The 19,166-nt window shown below is 39.8% G+C and overlaps 1 protein-coding gene across 2 annotated transcripts in view; it reads right to left on the bottom strand.

The window, feature by feature from the left end:
- AOAH (acyloxyacyl hydrolase) overlaps positions 1-15,350 on the bottom strand; it is a 188,477-nt gene extending 173,127 nt beyond the window's left edge. Inside the window, exons 1-2 of one of the 2 annotated variants that reach the window (XM_065939089.1) lie at positions 15,178-15,350; positions 14,905-15,093 (exon numbers count right to left, since the gene is read on the bottom strand). In XM_065939089.1, the coding sequence (XP_065795161.1) occupies positions 14,905-15,031 (127 nt within the window). In that variant the 5' untranslated portion in view covers positions 15,032-15,093; positions 15,178-15,350. Of the gene's footprint in view, positions 1-14,904 lie in introns of both variants that reach the window. The other variant, XM_065939088.1, reaches the window with a different exon arrangement.
- Between the last annotated feature and the right edge of the window lie 3,816 nt (positions 15,351-19,166).

The raw sequence follows: 19,166 nt of genomic DNA, 5'->3' as shown, positions 1-19,166 counted from the left end.
ACTCGCTTAAATAGGAAGTCATTAGATAGTGCCACTTGGCAAGTCCTAAATAAAAAGAACCCCCCCCCCCCCTTAACTGTCTCTAAAGATTGGGTGTATCTTGCCACTATCGCCACACTGCCTAGCAAAGAGTTGTTATGATCAAAAGAACTCTGCAGAAAAGCAGGTAATGGGGCTTGAAATATGTAAACGCCCATGCTGGGCTCAGCTTTGATTTGAGTCCCACTCACTTGGACATCCCCGCCCATTTCCACCGAGCTCAACTCCCCTTGGGTTGTTAATTTAGGGTCTGCAGTGAGGTGTGTCCTGAATCCTTTAGTAACAAGAATAGAGAAATTGACTTTGCTATCGTTTCTAATAAGAGGTTTCACTGTCTTGAAAGGCTGAAAAAATGTTTTCCCTTGGAGAAATGCATGAGCAGAGTAATTCTTCCCATTATAGACCATTCTCTGGCTGGTAATAAAAAGGCCTGGGTTTGCTGAAGCAAGTTTGTCCAAGCTACTGTTCATTTAAGAAGTGATGAGAGTGGGTGAGAACTATGTATTTTGCTCAGTGGTCACCATCTGAAATCTCCCATATGGAAAATCTCTTCTCACCTGGCAACTGAAAATAATGAGTATAATAGAAACAGACACCCCTGACATTGTAAGAAAAGAAGCAAATAGGCTAGAATAAAAGCACCTGCCACAGGAATCTGCTTCTAGACACACATCTCAGGTAGACTGCAGATTGTACCATGAAATCTTTTTGAAATGAAACAGAACTCTTAAAACTCTAATTATAATCATATCTGTGCTAGTTGGAGATGCGGCCAACTGCAGAGAGAGGTCTATTAGATTTCCCATTTGTCTGAAGCCTACACTTCATCGAGAAGCCTTGAAAGCACCTGGCAGTTGTCAGAACCAGGGTTGGCCTGACTACACTTCCTTTTTGACCCCGAGTTGGGGCATAAATAATTCATTACATGGCTAGAATATCCTCTTCAGATTTCAAAGAGTTTTGCATACATTTTCATCTCATTTAAACTTCACAACAACTTGACTCATCACTGTAGGAATTATTGCTCTCATTGTACAGACCAAAAGTCAGAGGCTCAGAGAAGTTAGGTCCTTGCCAAGTATATAGCTAGAGAGCAAGGGAACTGAGACTGGAACGCAGTATGCAGTCCCTTCTGGATGCCAGGCACCATGCTGAGCTGTGAGTACATGCTGAGAACAAACTGATGTGGTTCCTGCCCTCTCAGAGATTGTGCTCCATTAGGGAAAAGTGATCATAAACAAGGAGGCATGCATGCACTTATAAATAATTTTAGGTCCAATGAAGAAAAGGAACAGGATGAAGTAACAGAAGGCAATGAGAACAAAGATGGTGTAAAACTTAGCTAGAGCTGATAGAGAAGGCGTCTCTGAAGAACACACACAAATATGGCTACTATAATAGAAAGGAGCAAGCAGTTTGAGGGGCCAGGAAGGCTTTGCAGGCAGGAAGAGCTGATACCCACTTGATGGCAATAAGACTGGGAAAACCTGGCATTAGGAGATGAGGTGCAGACATAGGTGTAGGTCAGGTCCGTGAGTTTTGTAGATGGAAAAGAGGTAAGGATTCAACTTGAGAGGAATGGGGAGCTGTGAATAGGTTTTGAGGAGGGGGCTTCTTCCGTTTGATCTATGTCTTAAAAATATCATGCTGGCTGTCCTGAGGAGGAAGGATCTTAGAGGGCAAATATGGGGGCAGAGGGGTGAAGAAGGAGGCTATTTAGGGCCTGGGGAGAGATGATGGTTTATTGGATAGAGTAACGATTGACAGTGGGAGTGGAAGAAAATAGACAAATCTGGGATCTACTGTGGAAGGTGACCCAAGGGGATTTATTAATGAACTGATGAGAAATGTGAGGAAGGTAGAATCAAGGATGACTCTTTCATTTCTGGTTTCTCTACCAGAGAAGTGTAGAACACAGGTTTTGGAGTCACAGCCCACCCGGATTTTTGTCCTTGCATCCCTGTTGGACCAGCATGACATTTTCAAGATCATTTCCCATATGACCCACCTCCCCAACCCGGTGCCCCTCCACAAGTGCCTAAATTCTGTTCTCAGATTTATATCAGCAGAGGATATAGTTTTATATGTTGTAATTCTAACCAACAACCTCTATCCCCAGACTTTCTCACTTTGGTTAAAAGGAAATAAGAAAGAAAGGTAGGAAAACAATCACCTAAAATGATCCTACAGTCAGCCTTGTTTCCCTAAGATATTAGTTACCAAGCCAGGTAGGGAAGCACACAGCCCAGCTGTGAATACACTTTCACCTTTTTTTCTGCTTTCTTCTCTCAGTCTGGACATGGATAGGGAGAGAGGGTAGGAGAAGAAAAGAGAGAGGAGGGGAGGAAAGAGAAGAGAGAAGTCATGGTACAGTAGAGAGTGAAGAATTTGGGGCTCAGACAGACCTGGATTCAAATCTTGCTTTCTATCACTTATGAGTTGTTATATTTGGCAGGATTGTTAACCTCCCTGAACCCAGATTTTTGGTACCCACAGAACAGAATAATAAAGTTCTCTTTGTGGTATACATTAAAAATGGTCACAGACATTTTACACTTCCTCCCACAAAGAGGTGATGTCTATTTTCCAGCCCTTTGAATCAGGCCTTGTGACCTTGCTTTGATCAGTAGTATGTAGAAGTGGCAGCTTTTCAGATCCAACTCTAGACCCCAAGAGGCCTTGCATCTTCAATTTTTCCCGTTTAGAATTTCACAGCCATGAGTTTGAGCTAGTCTGCTGGAGAGGCCACATGAAGGGAAAGTCCAGTAATAGTCTGCCAGCTACCAGGTTTGGGAATGTGTGTGTGTGTTAAGTTGCTATGCTGCTGCTAAGTCGCTTCAGTCGTGTCCGACTCTGTGCGACCCCACAGACGGCAGCCCACCAGGCTCCCCCGTCCCTGGGATTCTCCAGGCAAGAACACTGGAGTGGGTGGCCGTTTCCTGCTCCAATGCAGAAAAGTGAAAATTGAAAGTGAAGTCACTCAGTCGTGTCTGACTCTTAGCAACCCCATAGACTGCAGCCCACCAGGCTCCTCCGTCCGTGGGATTTTCCAGGCGAGAATACTGGAATGGGGTGCCATTGCCTTCTCCGTAGTTGCCATGAGGCCATTCTAAATATCCGGCTCGTCATTCCACCATGTGCCAACTGAGTGCAGCCGCAGAAGTGAGCCTTCCTAAGACCAGCTCAAGGGCCACTGAACAATGCCCATCAAAAAATGCCAACCCTCAGGATTGCAGGCTAATAAATGATTGCTGTGTAAGTGCACAGAGGCTTGTAATTCGGCAAAGGCTATCTGAAAACCTGGCAAAAGTCTTGTGAGGATTAAGTGACACAACACATAGAATGCACATGCTGCCTGGCACAGAGTAGGTGTTTAAGGTTAGTTTCTACCCCACCTACTGAGACCATCATAGGGTAAAGAACATTATCCTCCAAACTCTTTTTTAAAAATATAAGCTCAGAAACCTATTTTTGAAAAACATGTAATATCACTAATCTTTTTACTTTTCTATGGTTGAATTTACTTTTATTATAGATATCTTGTATTTTCAATGTATTTGGGCAGATTAGGCTCTGTGTCCTAAACCCAATCATCACCTGGAATATTATTTTTACGAGAAAATGCTCAGTAAGTTTCAAACTGCCATCTCTCCCAAAAATACTGACAGTCAAAGAGGCACTATGTTGGACAATTACTGGTGAGAACAAGACTAAGGGCATCCAAGTGGGGGCAGAGTCCAACCAAAGCAGCAAGAGGAAATTAGCAGACTGTGCTGAGAAATACAGAATAGTGGGCTTGGCTAATTTAGAAATTTATAAAATTTAGAAATATAGAAACAATGATAAAGAAATGACAGTGAGGACACTGGGAGTCAATCCATCCTGTTCTTATTCAATGCATACTTACTAGCGTCCACTATGTGCTCAGAGGCTTGAGTATACAAAGAATAAGAGAAATCACAGAATACTAGGAAATGCTGAAGATTAGAAAAATAATCTAATCATTGCAACCTGCAAGTATTTGGTGGAGGGACCTGTTAGTGCTTTGGGAACACAGAGGAAAAAGAAACTAATGCTGCATTTGGTAAGTAGTGACATTTTCCTGGAGGAGTTGAGTGTTATGAGATGGGAGGACCTTATTTGACAGAAAAAAAGGCAGGAAAAGACTTGAGGAAGAGAGTACTAGTATTTTTAAAGATTTGAATGTAAGAAGGAGAAGAGCTGGCTAAGACTAGAGCCCAGGTTCTATGGGAAAGGAAGAGTAAGCAAGTTAGGAAGGAGATAGATCATGAAGCGGCTTGAAGGTCAGATTACAGACCACCAGCTTCATGCACTAGAGTATGCTGCTGCTGCTGCTAAGTCACTTCAGTCGTGTCTGACTCTGTGCGACCCCATAGACAGCAGCCCACCAGGCTCCTCTGTCCCTGGGATTCTCCAGGCAAGAACACTGGAGTGGGTTGCCATTTCCTTCTCCACTAGAATATAGATCAATGGTTTTCAAACATTTTGCTCTGAACCCCCCCAAAAAATTTGAAAAGCTTTGTACCCTTCCACATTTTAATGGATGTTAAAATATTATTAAGGAATATAAGTTCCATTAGTTGCAACGGGTACAATTTCAGGGAGATTGTAAATATTGAAATAGAAAAATTACATTAATCTTCCATATGTATCCAAAAGAATCTAAATAGTATAATGACTTATATCTACTCTCATCTACTTTAAAAATATATGATCAAATACTTCTTCCGCAGTGAAAAATTTGCATTGATAATTCCTTTCCTTGAACTCATATTTCAGTGAAAAGTCTACTTCACTGAATTTTCCTTCCTCTAGAGTTTTATCCCAATATAATGTATTTTTATGGTTGAAGGTATTTTTTCACACTAAATATATGTATAAAATCTAAATAAAGCCTTTACTTTCTTGTGAATAAAACACTGAAAGTATTTTTAAAATTCCTCTGGATAGAATTTTCTTTATTAGTAAAATTAACTTGTCTAAGCAATATGTATTGTCAGTTTGATAAACAGTTTCTAAATAAAGGTAAAATTTTCTTGGAATTACATCTTTTAATGAGATGGTTGGGCTATTTCAATTAATACCTATACTTTCAAAAAATATTACTTACTCATTTAAAGACACAAGGTTCATGTCAAGTATCATGTCTGTTTTTTTTAAACTGAAGTATAGTTGATTACAATTTGTGTTAACTACTACTGTACAGCAAAGTGATTCAGATATATGTATGTACGTGTATACATTCTTTTTTAAATATATAATTCTCCATTATGGTTTATCATAGAATATTGAATATAGTTCTCTCTGCTATACAGTAGGACCTTGTTGTTTATCTGTTCTATGTATAAAAGCTTACATCTGCTAACCCCAGTGTTTTTATTTTTCATTTTTAAAGAGGTAACAGCTGAGAAAACATGCTTATTTAAATAAGTAAAAGAGAATGGAAGGACTTCTGATATGCTGGTGCCACTCAATTCCTTAACTCCTCTTAGTTAAATGTCAAAAATCTGAAAGTGATCAATCACTGAAATTATTTAAGTCTCCCTTCAATTGTATTGAAAGCAAAAAACTTGATAAAACTGAGTTGCAAAAACATTTGCTGCCCAATCAATGGAGCCTTTCACTTTCTCAATTTCTGAGAAATATAAAAAAAAGTTTTACTAAGACTTACCTTTTAATTCTACCTACTACAATTTCACTTAAAGAGACCTTGTTAAAAACTAATATGCTCAGAAACAATTTGCAAGTTGAAATATTGTTCTTTTCAATACACTTTTGCCTATGCAACATTTGAGGTAAAATTCTTTATCTTACTGTGTACCTCACAGACATTTTTGTCAAATGTTGGCGCTGCAGATATAGTTCATTCAAGCTATGAAAAATGTCCTCTGTATAAACCTAAATGGCAAAGTCAGATCTTATTATCAAAGAAATTAACCAATCAGATTTTCTTTCAGAAGAGTATAACTTTATGTTTCCATTTACTTCTATATTTGAATTTTAAGATAGAGAGAGATTGAATGGATAGAGAAAGATGGATTAATGGGTGGGTGGATAGATGGACAGATGAATGAATAGAAAGAAGCATAGACAAATAATGAGTAAATGGATAGATAGAGAAATAATCTTAGACTATGCCCAATCATTTTTATCCACAAACTTAATTGCTAACTTGAAAAGTTCTCACCTGCCAGCAACAACTTACTACTGCCAAATTTCTCACAGACATTTTGAGGAAAGAAAAAGGTATTTACTTTTACTTGTCTAATTAACAATCTAACTTTAGAAATTAAATAAAACAATAAAACAAGATCTATACTCATTATAAATATAAACCTAGATGGTTTTGCAAGGAAATATTCCTGAATATCAATAGTGATCATCTGAGTTTGTGAACTACAGTTCATTACATTCTTTAAAAATATCTGTATTTTCTAAAATATCTACGGAAGTCATATATTCTTTTATAACTACAAAAAAACAATAAGTTGTATTTTATCAAACAGTTTCTCATTGAATAAACTTTTTAATAGTTGCCTTCTACTTCAATAAGTTTTAGGAAATTATGAAAAGACCTTTGTTCTTTCAGCTCTCTACTAGGTGTTTTCACAAACTATATCTCATTTAATCCTCACAGCAACCTCATGAGATTGGTACTTCCCATTTTACAGATGAGAAATGTGAGACTCAGAGAGGCCTTTCAGACAAGTAGTGATTCAACTGCTCACAGGTTAGCTAGTGATTCCTACCCAGATCTACTGAAATTTGAAATTTATACACTGCTGAGTATCACACGCATACATTAAAATTTTGGATTCTGAAAGTGAAAATTATCATTTGTGTTAACTAAAATAATAATTGCTATATTGATGTCTATATGATTTGTGAATATAGTTTCTTAATATTCTTTTCACTTTCTAATGATGTTTTCTGGAGAACAAAATGTTTAATAAAGTACAACTTGTATTTTCTTTTTGTATAGTTCTTTTGATGTCATTTCTAAGAGTCTTCACCCAGTCCAAAATCACAAAGCTTTTTCTTCTGTACTTTTTCTGAAAGTTTTTAGCTTTAGTTTTCACCTTGAGGTCTAAGATCTATTTTGAAATAATAATTATGTATGATTTGGAGTAGGGAATCAGATAGTGTCAGCTCTCTACCTGGTTTCTTTGAAATTTTTGGATATTCTGGCTTCTTGTCTTTTCCATACAAATTTTAGAATCAGCTTGCCAATTTCTAAAAAAAAAAAAAAGATGTTAGGATTTTGAAGGAATTGTGTTTAGTCTATTAGATCAATGTGGGGAGTATTGCTGTCTTAACACTATTGAGTCTTCTGATCCATTAGTCTGAAGTATCTCTCCTTTTCTGTAAAGCACCTTCAATTTCTCCTTACAATGTTTTGTAGTTTTCAGAGTAGAATAATTGCATTCCTTTTGTTAAATTTATTCCTATTTTTATCATATTATGAATGGAATTGTTTTCTTAATTTCAGTTTTTAAACATTTACTGTTAATATAAATAAATATAATTAATTTTTATATTAATCTCGAATCTTACCACCTTGCTAAACTTGCTAATTCTAGTACTTTTATTGTAAATACCTTAGGATTTTATACATTCAGGAACATGTCTGAAAATATAGTTTTACTTATTCCTTTCCAACTTGCTTGCTTATATTATTTTTCTTTCTTTATGAAGCTGAACAGAGTCTTCAAAACAATGGTAGGTACAAATAGTGATGTAGACATCTATCACGTTTTCTGGTTTTGAGAGAAAAGCATTTAGTCTTCCCTCATTAAATATAACATTAGTAATAAGTTTTCATAGATGCTTTTTATCATGTTAAGGAAGCTCCTTTTTCTTTCATAACTTCTTGAGTGGTTTTAACATGGGTGGGTGATTGATTTTGTCAAATTATTTTTCAATTTCTATCAGGATGATAATGTAGTTATAGCTTCTATTCTACTAATTTGGTATATCTTATTAATTGATTTTCAGATCTTAAAACAACCACGGATTCCTAGGATAAATGGTACTTGATCATGGGGTATAACCTACTTTATATGTTGCTGGATGCAGTTTTTAAATGTTTTTTAAGGATTTTTGTGTCTATGTTTATACAGGATATCGGTCTACTATTTCCTTTTCTTGTAATGTCTTTGTCTGGATTTGATATTAATGTAAAATATGGAATGATATGGAAAGTATTCCTTCCTCTTACATTTTATGAAGAAAAGGGAATGAATTTAAATCGGTTGGTGAATACATTCAAAGTTGTGGCTATTGGCTTCACTTTTCTTGGGCTCTTTCAGGTCTTCCCAACACATGCACAGTTTCCAAATCAATCAGGGATGTGTGGAAACCTTATCTTGGCCTTCTATGATGCTCACATTACTAGGGCTTCACTGTTAAATTTCTGGCTGCTCTTCATTGTCCCACCTAGGGCCAAAACCTTAAACTAGCAAACTGCATGTTCTCCTTGTTAACTCCCAACAGAGTCCATCACTTTTAGCCAACAAAGCCATCCTTGAATCCTGGCTGAATCAAGTCTGTCCCATTAGCAGTAGACCTGCTGGTTTTTGCAGACAGCTCCACAGTAGTGAAACTCCTGTTCTCACTAACTAAGCTGAGGGCAAGGGTAGATGGAGCAGCCTCAGGCAAAAAGGTCAGAGTTTTACTGTTCTTCCTGAAGTGCAAGCAGTTTTTCAAGAATAAATATTCCTCAATTCATTGTGGTCCAATGGTTGATTTTTAGTGTCCCAAAATGGTTGCTTAAGACAGTCTTTCCAGTTTTATGCTTGGCCTTTTGCACAGAGGGGTCACTAGCCCTTCATACCATAATAAGCAGAATTCCCTCTTGCACTTGTTTATATCTGAAAGAATCTGGGGCTTATGTTTAAGGGCAATCTAATCTGTTTTAATTTACATTTGACATTTTTAAATTGTGGGAATCATACTTTTTTAAAAGCGGACTTTGTCTAGGGAAAGATTCAGATTTGTCCACTTTGCTAACATTGAAGAACAATTAGTTTATGAGAGAAAGGGAATAGTAGTGGAGTAATTTGTTTTTCTTTCCAAATTCTGAGTGTGAAGACTGGGAGGAAAAAGCTTGACTATCAACCCCTTCCCCCTCAAAAACAAAACAACAACAACAAAAAAACCCTAACTCCACAGCATACTCTTCATCTATTAATTTCCACTATATAGTCATGACTATTTGGTGAATGACTTTGGGATTAAGTCACATACATTCTCTTTTGCAATACTCTTTAGCGTTCAGTTTGGAGACTTTTCTTTTTTAATCATTTCTATGAGTAGTTGGCAGAATGATAAGATTAGTGAGGGCAGAACCTCAGAATGTGATTGAATATCACTTCTGTGATTATGCTATGCTCTATGATAAGAGAGGGGCTTACCATTTGGTGCTAGTGGTGAAGAACTTGCCTGCCAATGCAGGAGACAAAGAAGACCTGGGTTTGATTTTCTGGATTGGGAAGATTGCCAGGAGGAGGGCATGGCAACCCACTCCAGTATTCTTGTCTTGACAATCCCATAGACAGAGGAGCCTGGTAGGTTATAGTCCATGAGGTCACACCAAGTCAGACATGACTAAAGCCACTTAGCACTCATGATAAGAGAGATTTTGCATATGTAGTTAAGGACTCTAGTTAGTCTACTTTGAGTTAGTCAAGGTTATCCTGGGTGGACCCAACATGATCAGGTGAACCCTGTAAACATAGAGTATTTTTTTTCCTCTAGCTGTTCTTAAAGAAATAGGTATGTTGTTAACTTCCTTTGTAAAGGAGTAGCCTCTAAGAGCTGAGAGTGCTCCCAGCTGACAGTTTGTAAGTACATGGGACCTCAGTCCTGAAAATCCAAGAAACTAAATTCTGCCAACAACCAGTCAACTTGCAAGAGAACCTGAGTCTCAACTCACATTGCAACCCCAGTTGACATCTCAATTTCAACATTGTAAAATTCTGAGAACCCAGTTATGTTATGTCCAGATTTCTCATGTGCAGAAATTGTGAGACAGTAAATTTATGTTGTCTTAAGCTGAAGAATGTATGGCAATTTATTACACAGCAATAGAAAGCTAATAGACTATGAAATATTTTTTTCCCATAAGTGAATCTTTCAATAAGATAGCCAAGATTTGAGAATTTGTAGTTATACAGATAAAGATTGACAAGTAATTATTCGGTTTGCTCGGGCCTCTTTGCTTTATGTTAGGTTTAATTTTAGGACTTCTATAGCATATTTTCAATTTTTTTAATTGATTTCCCAAAGAGTACATAATCACAACTCCTTTGGGTACTTACTATGTACCAAGCACAGTTGTAAGTCCTTCATGTGTATTTACTCACTAGCCCTCTATATCACCCTGGCTTCCCAGGTGGCTCAGTGGTTTAAAAAAGAAAAGAAAAGCAAACCCTGCCTGCCAATGCAGATGTAAGAGACCAGGGTTCAATCCTTGGATCAAGAAGATCCCCTAGAGGAGGAAATGGCACCCCATTCCAGTATTCTTGCCTGGACAATCCCATGGGCAGAGGAGACTGACAGGCTACAGTTCCATGGGGTTGCAAAGAGTTGGACACAATGGAGGTATGAACACATACCTAAGCCTCCACATCATCCTAGGATGCGGGTCCCATGTAATCTCATCTTATAGACAGGGGACACGAGGTACAGAGGGTGAAGCTGTGCCCTTATGTCAAATGTGTACAGAGAGGCAGAGCTAGGACTCAAATCCAGACAGTCCGAGCCCAGAGTCCAAGCTCTCTTACTCTTAACCACCATGTCTTACTATTGTTTTTGCAAGCTCCTCTAGAAAATATGGAATATTCAGAAAGCACTGAAAAGAAATTACAAATCATTTGTAACCTCATTACTCACAGATAACCACACAACCACAGTGAGCATTTTGCTGTTCATCCTACCTGGGACAACAGCTTATAAACAAAGAGGTGGGTACGTTATAACTTCTGGGGGATTTCACTCCACTTAATGTTTTGTGATATTTTTTTCCCCCTCTTTCTCATAATATATTTAAACTATGATCTAGTTTACTGCTTCTCCCTTTCCTTCCAAAAAAGAATTTATTCACTTTCATCTTGAGGAAAAGCATACCCTCCACTTGGATTTTTCAATTTTGTGCACTTTGGGATCTTTCCCCAGAATTGTGCACCTCTCTCTAGAATGTCTTTATAGGTCTTCTCTGCAGGGGTATGACCCCAGAACAAGCCAGAAAAACAAAAGGCAAATGTGAGCTTAGTGAAAATTGAGGTGATCAGAAATCTACCATCTGCACCATGGTTAGGGTTAAATTCTATGATATCTAAAAATAAAGGTAGAGGATTTAGGAAAGGGGAAGTGGGAAAGTGAGGGACAAAGGGCAGAGGGTTGCGTGAAGCTGCAGCTGGGAACTAGAGGGCGTATGGCTACACCTCGAGCATCAGCAGGGCCTGTGAGCGTGGAGGTGAGCAGGCATCAGCAGGGAGTGACTGTGGACTGCCAATACCAGCCAAAGAGCTGCACCAGTCATGACACTTCCATGTGGGAGCTCTGCGGGCCGGGGACTGTAAGTGTCAGGGTGACACACAATCTCTCCACAAGAACTGAGAGCAACCCTCAGAGAGGGGAGAAGGAAAAGAGCCCTGAATTATCCAGAAAGACTGAATCTGAACCCACGAGTAGAAAGATGAAATGTTTTCTGTCCTCAGCAGTGACTGTGGTGATTTATGAACAAGTGTTCAGATATAGAAAAATAGAGAAAATAAAATTTCTGTCCATGTAAATTGGGATCATAGATTTTCAACCTTCTCTGCTGGCTCTGTCTAAATCTTTCTTATTTTTGTCCGTGACATTGTTACTTTACCATTCCTGCTGGCTGAAAGCTTAGGATCACTTCGTCTTTATCATTCAAACATAAAGTCATCTCTGACCATTGTATGTGTGATATGGGGGTTGGGAGAGGAAGTTTTAACTTACTCGAAGGCATTTTATATATTTAACCAAACATGAATGATGAAAAATAAAGTGTTTTTTTAAAACTCTTTAAAAAGCTTCCTGAGCACCAAATAGGGCTTAAATAAAAACAAAAACAACCTCAAAAGTCAATACATTTAAATGTCAATAACTTTGAAACATAAGGATTATTTTGCCCCTAAATCACCCATGTAAAGAAAATAATGTTTTGCAAAAATGAACATGATTTATTACTAATTTCATAACATTTGAAAAGCAGCAGAAAGAGGCAATGCCCGTTCCAGAATAGTAGAATCAGAGTTTGCTTGTCAAATGAAATGTATAGTTCAGGGCAAAGAAATGGTGGTAAAACTTGGGAAAGAGGCCATGAGGGTTTTGCATGGCTTAGTTCTGCTTTTAGAACATGTTCAAGGCCACGCCCTCCACATCTGCTGGTTGGTTCCCACTGCAAAGGCTCGTCCTGGCATAGGCGCTGTGGTTGGTTGTTTATGATGGGGACGTTGGCTCAGTCACTCAGTAGCTTCTACCGTGGCTCCTTGCTGAGCATCTCTCCAGGCATGGCAGTCCCCACTTCCGTGAGCGCTGCCACCTCCCTCCACGAAACTGGCAGCCATCTGCGCTGTGAACTCTGTTCCCCCCCACCTGCCTCTTATTCACTGATCTGAAGACAGCCCAGACTCTCTCTTCCAGGAAGTTAGATTGACAGCCAGAAGGAGAGTCCCTCTCTCTGTGGGTTGACCTCTTAAGTGCAAACTCTGGATTATGGGAACCAATGAGTTGGAAGGCATGTAGTCTTGCTTTTTCATCTGAAAGTTGTTGGGATTAACAGAAGTTCAACCGGCAATTCCTCCTTTGCTCCCACCCTCTCCAAGAGCCTCTCCCTCTTCCCACCAGCTGAAAGTAGAGCGAGCTTACGTTGCTGCTTCCTAAGACACTTCACATTTGGCCAGTGACTAAGGGCCTCCCCAGGCCCCCTTTCAGGAGGTACCTCCCACCACCGCAACTGCTGAAGGCGCACACTTGACCCACAAAATTGTGGTATGACAAAATGGTTATTTTAAAATTTGTTTTGCAGTAATATGTAATCAAAACAACCACATCCTAGGATTCCCTCAACACCTCTTGCTAACTCTCTATGTCTCATTGGGAATGGGGCAGGAAAGGAAATCAGTATATTATGTCTACTTTATGGAAGTGGAAGACCAAGTATCTCAGTTCAACTATCCTAGAAGTAAAACTGATTTCACTTAAGCCTTTCTCAAGAGCATTTCTGTTTTATAAGCTTTAGGTATTTGTTTTGAGAAAATAGAAAGTGGTAAATAATTATTGGATGGAACCAAATATTGAGTGGGGACAACCTCCTAGGCATGTTTCCAACGGAGCCACAGATCTCTGCTTCCAGGCCTGTGGAGAATACATTCTCATGGAATCTGGGTCTTAAGGTTTTAATTTAAAAGAAGACTTTGAAACCAGGGATGCGTTCTTTACCATGTATAATGACTGGAAATCATGATTCTTTTTTTCAGGAAATAGGACTAAATCAGATATTTTCTCTACAGTCTCCAGAAATAATTCATGTGTCACACTCTGTATCCAAACTTTTCATTTGTAAGAGATGGCCACTATACTTAGGCCTCGAGTTCTTTTTCTGGCTTCTTAAACCAGGATTTTATTTGGGGATCTGCTCATTGAATAATTACTACTCAGACTTTGACTCCATGGACTGACCCTGTGAAAGCCTGTTGGGAATCTCTAGGTATGATAGGAATATCAAAGGTCTTACCCTACTTTTACTCCTCTCCAAAACAGCAACAACAAACAAACAAAAACACCAAACAACAACTTGGAAATAAAATACTTCAATAAAAGTTAAGCGAAAGAGCCATATCTCAGCCAGTGTTCAATGTTTTCAGGTGACTGTCTGTTTATTGCCAACTCTGGACTCACTGACAGAAAGAACAAAACTAAGATTGCTGAATCCTTACTGCGTGCAAACACCATAAATTTACATGTATGATCTCAATTCTCACTGCATCCCCATGAAGTGGGTATTATGTGCCTCATTTCATCGGTAACACAGAGGCATGGAAGTGTTAAGTAAGTTGCTCAAGCTTTCAGATTATACAGGATGGAGCAGAGGAGAAGAGGGTGGCAGCAGTCCTAAGATCAAAGTCTACCTTCTTTCTGATATGTAATGCTGCCTGTTGTCCTGAAAGGCAATTGAGAATTTCAGGCTCTTATAGTTGGCATCCAGGGGGAAAAGATTTCAATCACCAATGAGGTGCAACACTTTTATTTCAAGCTAGCAACACTTTTTATTTCAAGCACACTTCTATACACACATATTTGCATACAGAGTGAATGCTTTAAGACTCAAAATTTTTATCTGCTAGTGAGGTTATTGATACATTAACTGGATTCTTTTGGCCATGGATGTCATTAAATAGGTGGTTTTCTATGAAAGCCAAGAATTTGACCCCATGATGTTCACATTAAAAATACACAGAATAGGACTCACTGGTGGTTCAGAATCTGCCTATTAATGCAGGGGACACGGATTTGACACCTGGTCTGGGAAGATCCCACATGTCTTGTGGCAACTAAGCAAGCACTCCACAACTGCTGAACCTGAGGAGCCCATGCTCTGCAACAAGGGAAGCCACCGCAATGAGAAGCCAGAACAACACGACTACAGAGTAGCCTCCACTAACTGAAGTTAGAGAAACTCTGAGCACAGCAATGAAGACCCAGTGCAGCCAAAGATAAATAAATAAATTTATATATTAAAAAAGAAGTAAATAAGAAGTAAAAACAGTTGAGTTTTTTTTTTTTTTTTAAATGCACAGAATAATGACTTACCTATGCAGTAATGGCTATTGGAGTGTCTGCTGTCAGTCCAGTTGTCATAGCCCGAAGAGACCAAGGTGTGAAGGGTCAGGAGAAAAAACAGAAGAGCAGTCATAAGGATTTTCTGAGGAGACTTCATCTCGCAGCTATTATGTATCAGGAGACTTCAGGCTGGCAACAGAAGCTGCAGGCTGAAGGATGCTGAAATGAGGCCCAAGAGCTGATTAATCTCTCTCCATTTCTCTTCTGTCCTCTAACACACACATCCCACACTCACATACACACTTTTCACTACGCAGAACCCAGAGAGGGAGCTGCACGGCTCAGGTCTGGGAAGAGTTGAGGAGCCCCTGGTGCACAATTCTTCTAAGCTATAAACTGAAGGAAAAACTGCCGCAGGTTGCAGCTGAGGCAGCCAAGAGTGCTTTTGCACTTGCTGGCTGAAGTCAGTGGCGGTGAACTCCAGGAACCTTGAAGCCTCCCGGAATCATCCTGTGGCCTGGTTAGGCAGCTCTTCCTCTTTCTTTCTTGCAAAACAAAGCTAAACTAAAAGTAAAACCGAAGAAGGAAACCTCAACCACAAACACACAACACTTTAGCAATTTGATAGCAGTGTTCAGACTGTAGAAATTACCATCTGTTATATTCAGAAGTTATATAGTTTTGCTCTAAACTGTTTTGTATAGTGAGACTGGGCTCCTTCTTTGGTGGTTAAAGAATGTTCTGGTCAAGTAGTTGTTTTCCTTTGGATATGTTGGATTATTCCTTCAAGGGTCAAGTTTTCCTAGGGCCTTTCATTGGTGTTCAGAAAATGAACAATGAGATAGTCATGGGGCACTTGGCACTGGTGGATTTTCAATCTAATAAGAAAAAAAATGAACTGAAATTAATCAATTTGTTTTTACTTGGCTGTGTATGATACATCTCTTTTCTTTTTTTTTTTTTTTTCCATTTACTTTTATTACTTGGAGGCTAATTACTTTACAGTATTGTAGTGGTTTTTGCCATACATTGACATGAATCAGCCATGGATTTACATGGATACATCTCTTTTCTGAAGAATTTCAAAGTATGTTCAGATCCCTCACCTGAGAATGATTCACTCATTTTTAAGAGGCTGATTTTCTACTTTGAAGATGAGAACTGAGTGCTATTTATCCAAGGGGGAAAAAAAAAAAAAAAAAACTAACTGAAAACTCAACCAGACTGTAGATAAAGACATATAATCTAAATGCTTTGTTCTAAAATAGGCTAGAACAAAGTCACAAGCCGTTTCTTATCCAATAAGATAAGAGAACTGGGGCAAAGGGCCACAATCTAGATGGGCCTAGGGATCAAGCAATTAACAGTCTCCCTGTTTAGGCTCTGAAGACAGCTTGTAATAAACTTTATAAATATTATAAAAGCTATCAAGGGACTTCCCTGGTGGTCCAGTGGCCGAGATGCTACAATCCCAATGTAGGGGGCCAGGATTCTATCCCTGGTCAGGGAACTAGATCCCATATGCTGCAACTAAGAGTTCCCATGCCACTAAAGATTCTGCATGCAGTGACTAAGACCGGGAGCAGCCAAATACATAAAAATATTAGAAATTATCTTTATTGTTTTAAATATTTAATTAAATATACAATTTCTAGTAACATTTAATAGAAACCAAAATTGGTAGAGATTTCTTCTCCTCCTCCTCCCCCTGCTTTTACTTCAGGAGTAACATTTTAAATAGCAGGTAGAATTTTAGAGTTGTATTCTTTCTAGGATGTAGGAGATACCAATTTTTATGGTTTGAAGATTCCTTGTGTAACCATCAGTTTAACAAATGCCAATTTGTCAGATCTCTGAATCTGTGACAAACACCAGAGTGTTTCCCTGCTTAAGTCCCCAGCACTGGCTGGGTCAATGACTACCAAAAATGTCCTTGCTCATCATGGGCCCTTGACTTCCTTTGAGGCTGATCTGCTGGTTTGCAAGGTCCTTGACCCTGTGGCCAAGGGAAGCTCTAGAGGTCACCAGGACCACCAGAGAGGTCAGGACCTAGGGAAATTCTAGAGAATTCCTGAGGAGGCAGAATAATAGAGTTATTACTAGTACTGCCTGCAAAGACAAAAAGACACTTGTTCAGCTATCCTGTCTGATGTTCACTTCCAGGTCAAGTATTAGACCAGTGGTGGAACCTTTCTAAACTTTGGTTTCCTCATTTATGTTGGGATAATAATAATATTTCTCAGGATTCCAGGAAGGACTAAAATAGACAGTGGGTTCACGCTATAAAGCAGTGTCCCCTTCCAGAAGTGTTTGGTAAGACAAAGCTTTGGTTACTGCTATCCCAGCAGGGGTATGATGAAATCTGCACCCGAGGCCAGATTTCAAGAGAATTATTGTAAGACATTCACAGTAGTTGCAGGCCAAGATATAGGAAAATGATACTGCCTGCATTTATTAAAGGCTGCACTTACTGAACACCATCTGTGTGCAGGACAGCCCTCCAGGAACACAGAGGGTAGTTTGCTAACAATAGGTGAGTGAGGAATCTTTGCATAGGTTCAGAAAGAGCCACTGGTGCAGGCTCTGGGCCTGCTTGGGCTTACCTGGTGATTCAGCAGTAAAGAATCTGCCTGCAATGCAGGAGACGCAGGTTTGATCCCTGGGTTGGGAAGATCCTCTGGATGAGGAAATGGTAACCAGTTCCAGTATTCTTGCCTGCAAAATCCCATGGACAGAGGAACCTGGAGTGCCACAGTTCATGGTGTTGCAAAGAGTTGGACACTACTTAGTGACTAAAAAACAACAATCTGGACCTCCCGAGGGTCTCCTAGTCCAGGTACGTAGCTGTGAGCCAGACTGGGCCAACTCAGGGTGAGGGAAATTTCTCAGTGTTAAGACAGTGCGCAAGTTTTAGACCCATGGTCATGTGTGCGCGAACTCAGGTAGTTTCACCCACAAGCACTCCTGGAATCGTGGTCCTAAGGCAGACTGGATGCTTAGGCTTCAGGCAGGGTGGGCTGTACTGGGAATCCTGGGCTTAGCTGGGCAGTGTTGAGACAGTCCTTTGCCATTTCCAGGGCTGAAATTCCTCAACTGCAGGGGAATGTCACCATATAGTGGGTTTTCCCTAAACAGAGATGATTTTTATGCTTGAAGAGTGAATTCTTAGTTGGCAGGGTCAAAAGAGGAACACAGAAATCAGGAAATGACTTGCTAACTGATACCAAAGGGAGTGCATGTGCCCATACACCGCTAAACAAACCCTCCCTCCAGCTGCCCAGGTGGAGGTGGAAGTGGGGGTGGAGGGGGTGGGCTCTGCCACTTGCGTTGGCTCTCTCAGACTGCCTGGTCTCATCTCCCGTGACCATCTCCCTGAGCACTGAGCGCACATGGCCTAGTATCTCTGTACAACTTGTTAAAGGCCCTGGACCTATGGTGTGGTTTCTCACAAAAAAACCCTTGTTGGACCCTGTATAATGTCCCCTGAGGACCTCACGCTGTCAGAGGCTCCAATTCTGATTTTCTCAAAATCTGTTTTTAGAAAATGAGATTTCTTCCTTGAAGCACTTTGTTACTTAGTTCACTAGGAGAGTTTGGATTCAAATCACAGTCTGTTCTGCTGAAGAAGGTTGAGGGTTTATAAATTCCTGAATATAACACCAGTGGTTTGTTCTGTCTGAACATGCTTCCTGATTAGTTTTCGAACTGAACTGGCCTCAATCACCTCATTCACAGCAAGTTCCTTAATCAGAAAAACAAAAACAAAAACCCAAAACAAAACTGACCTGGGTGACAGGAGATACTGTAAAATCTCCTCTTCTTTTTGACTTTCTCCTCTTTTCGATGCCAGGGATCCGTCTCCTTGCTTCTGGCTTCCGAGGAGTCTCTGTGGTGACCCTCTGTTCAAACCAAGCCCAGATCCTTTGCTGGCCCCTCCTCTGCAGTCAGAGTTTATTTATTCTACCTTTATTCAGTCTCTTCTGTTCCTTGCTAAGGAAATCCTAAATTAATCCATGACAAGGGTGCATGACGGCTTATTAAAAGCATTCTGGGGGGGGTTTCCCTGGTGACTCAGTGGTAAAGAATCCACCCACCAATGTGGGAAACTCTCCTGATTCAGAATGATCCCTCATGTGCAGAGAAGCGAAGCCCGGGTGCTACAACTATTGAGCCTGTGTTCAAGAGCCCAGGAGTCGCAACTACTGACCGCATGCCCCAAAGCCTGTGCTCCGCAACATGAGCCAATGCAATGAGAAGCACTGCAATGAGACGATAGTCTCCACTCACTGCAC

The sequence above is a fragment of the Muntiacus reevesi genome, chromosome 6 (genome assembly GCF_963930625.1).
Source record: "Muntiacus reevesi chromosome 6, mMunRee1.1, whole genome shotgun sequence".
In the NCBI taxonomy this organism is placed as follows: domain Eukaryota; kingdom Metazoa; phylum Chordata; class Mammalia; order Artiodactyla; family Cervidae; genus Muntiacus; species Muntiacus reevesi.
Note: the sequence above shows the minus strand (reverse complement) of the source record. Positions and strands in the feature narration are given on the sequence as shown.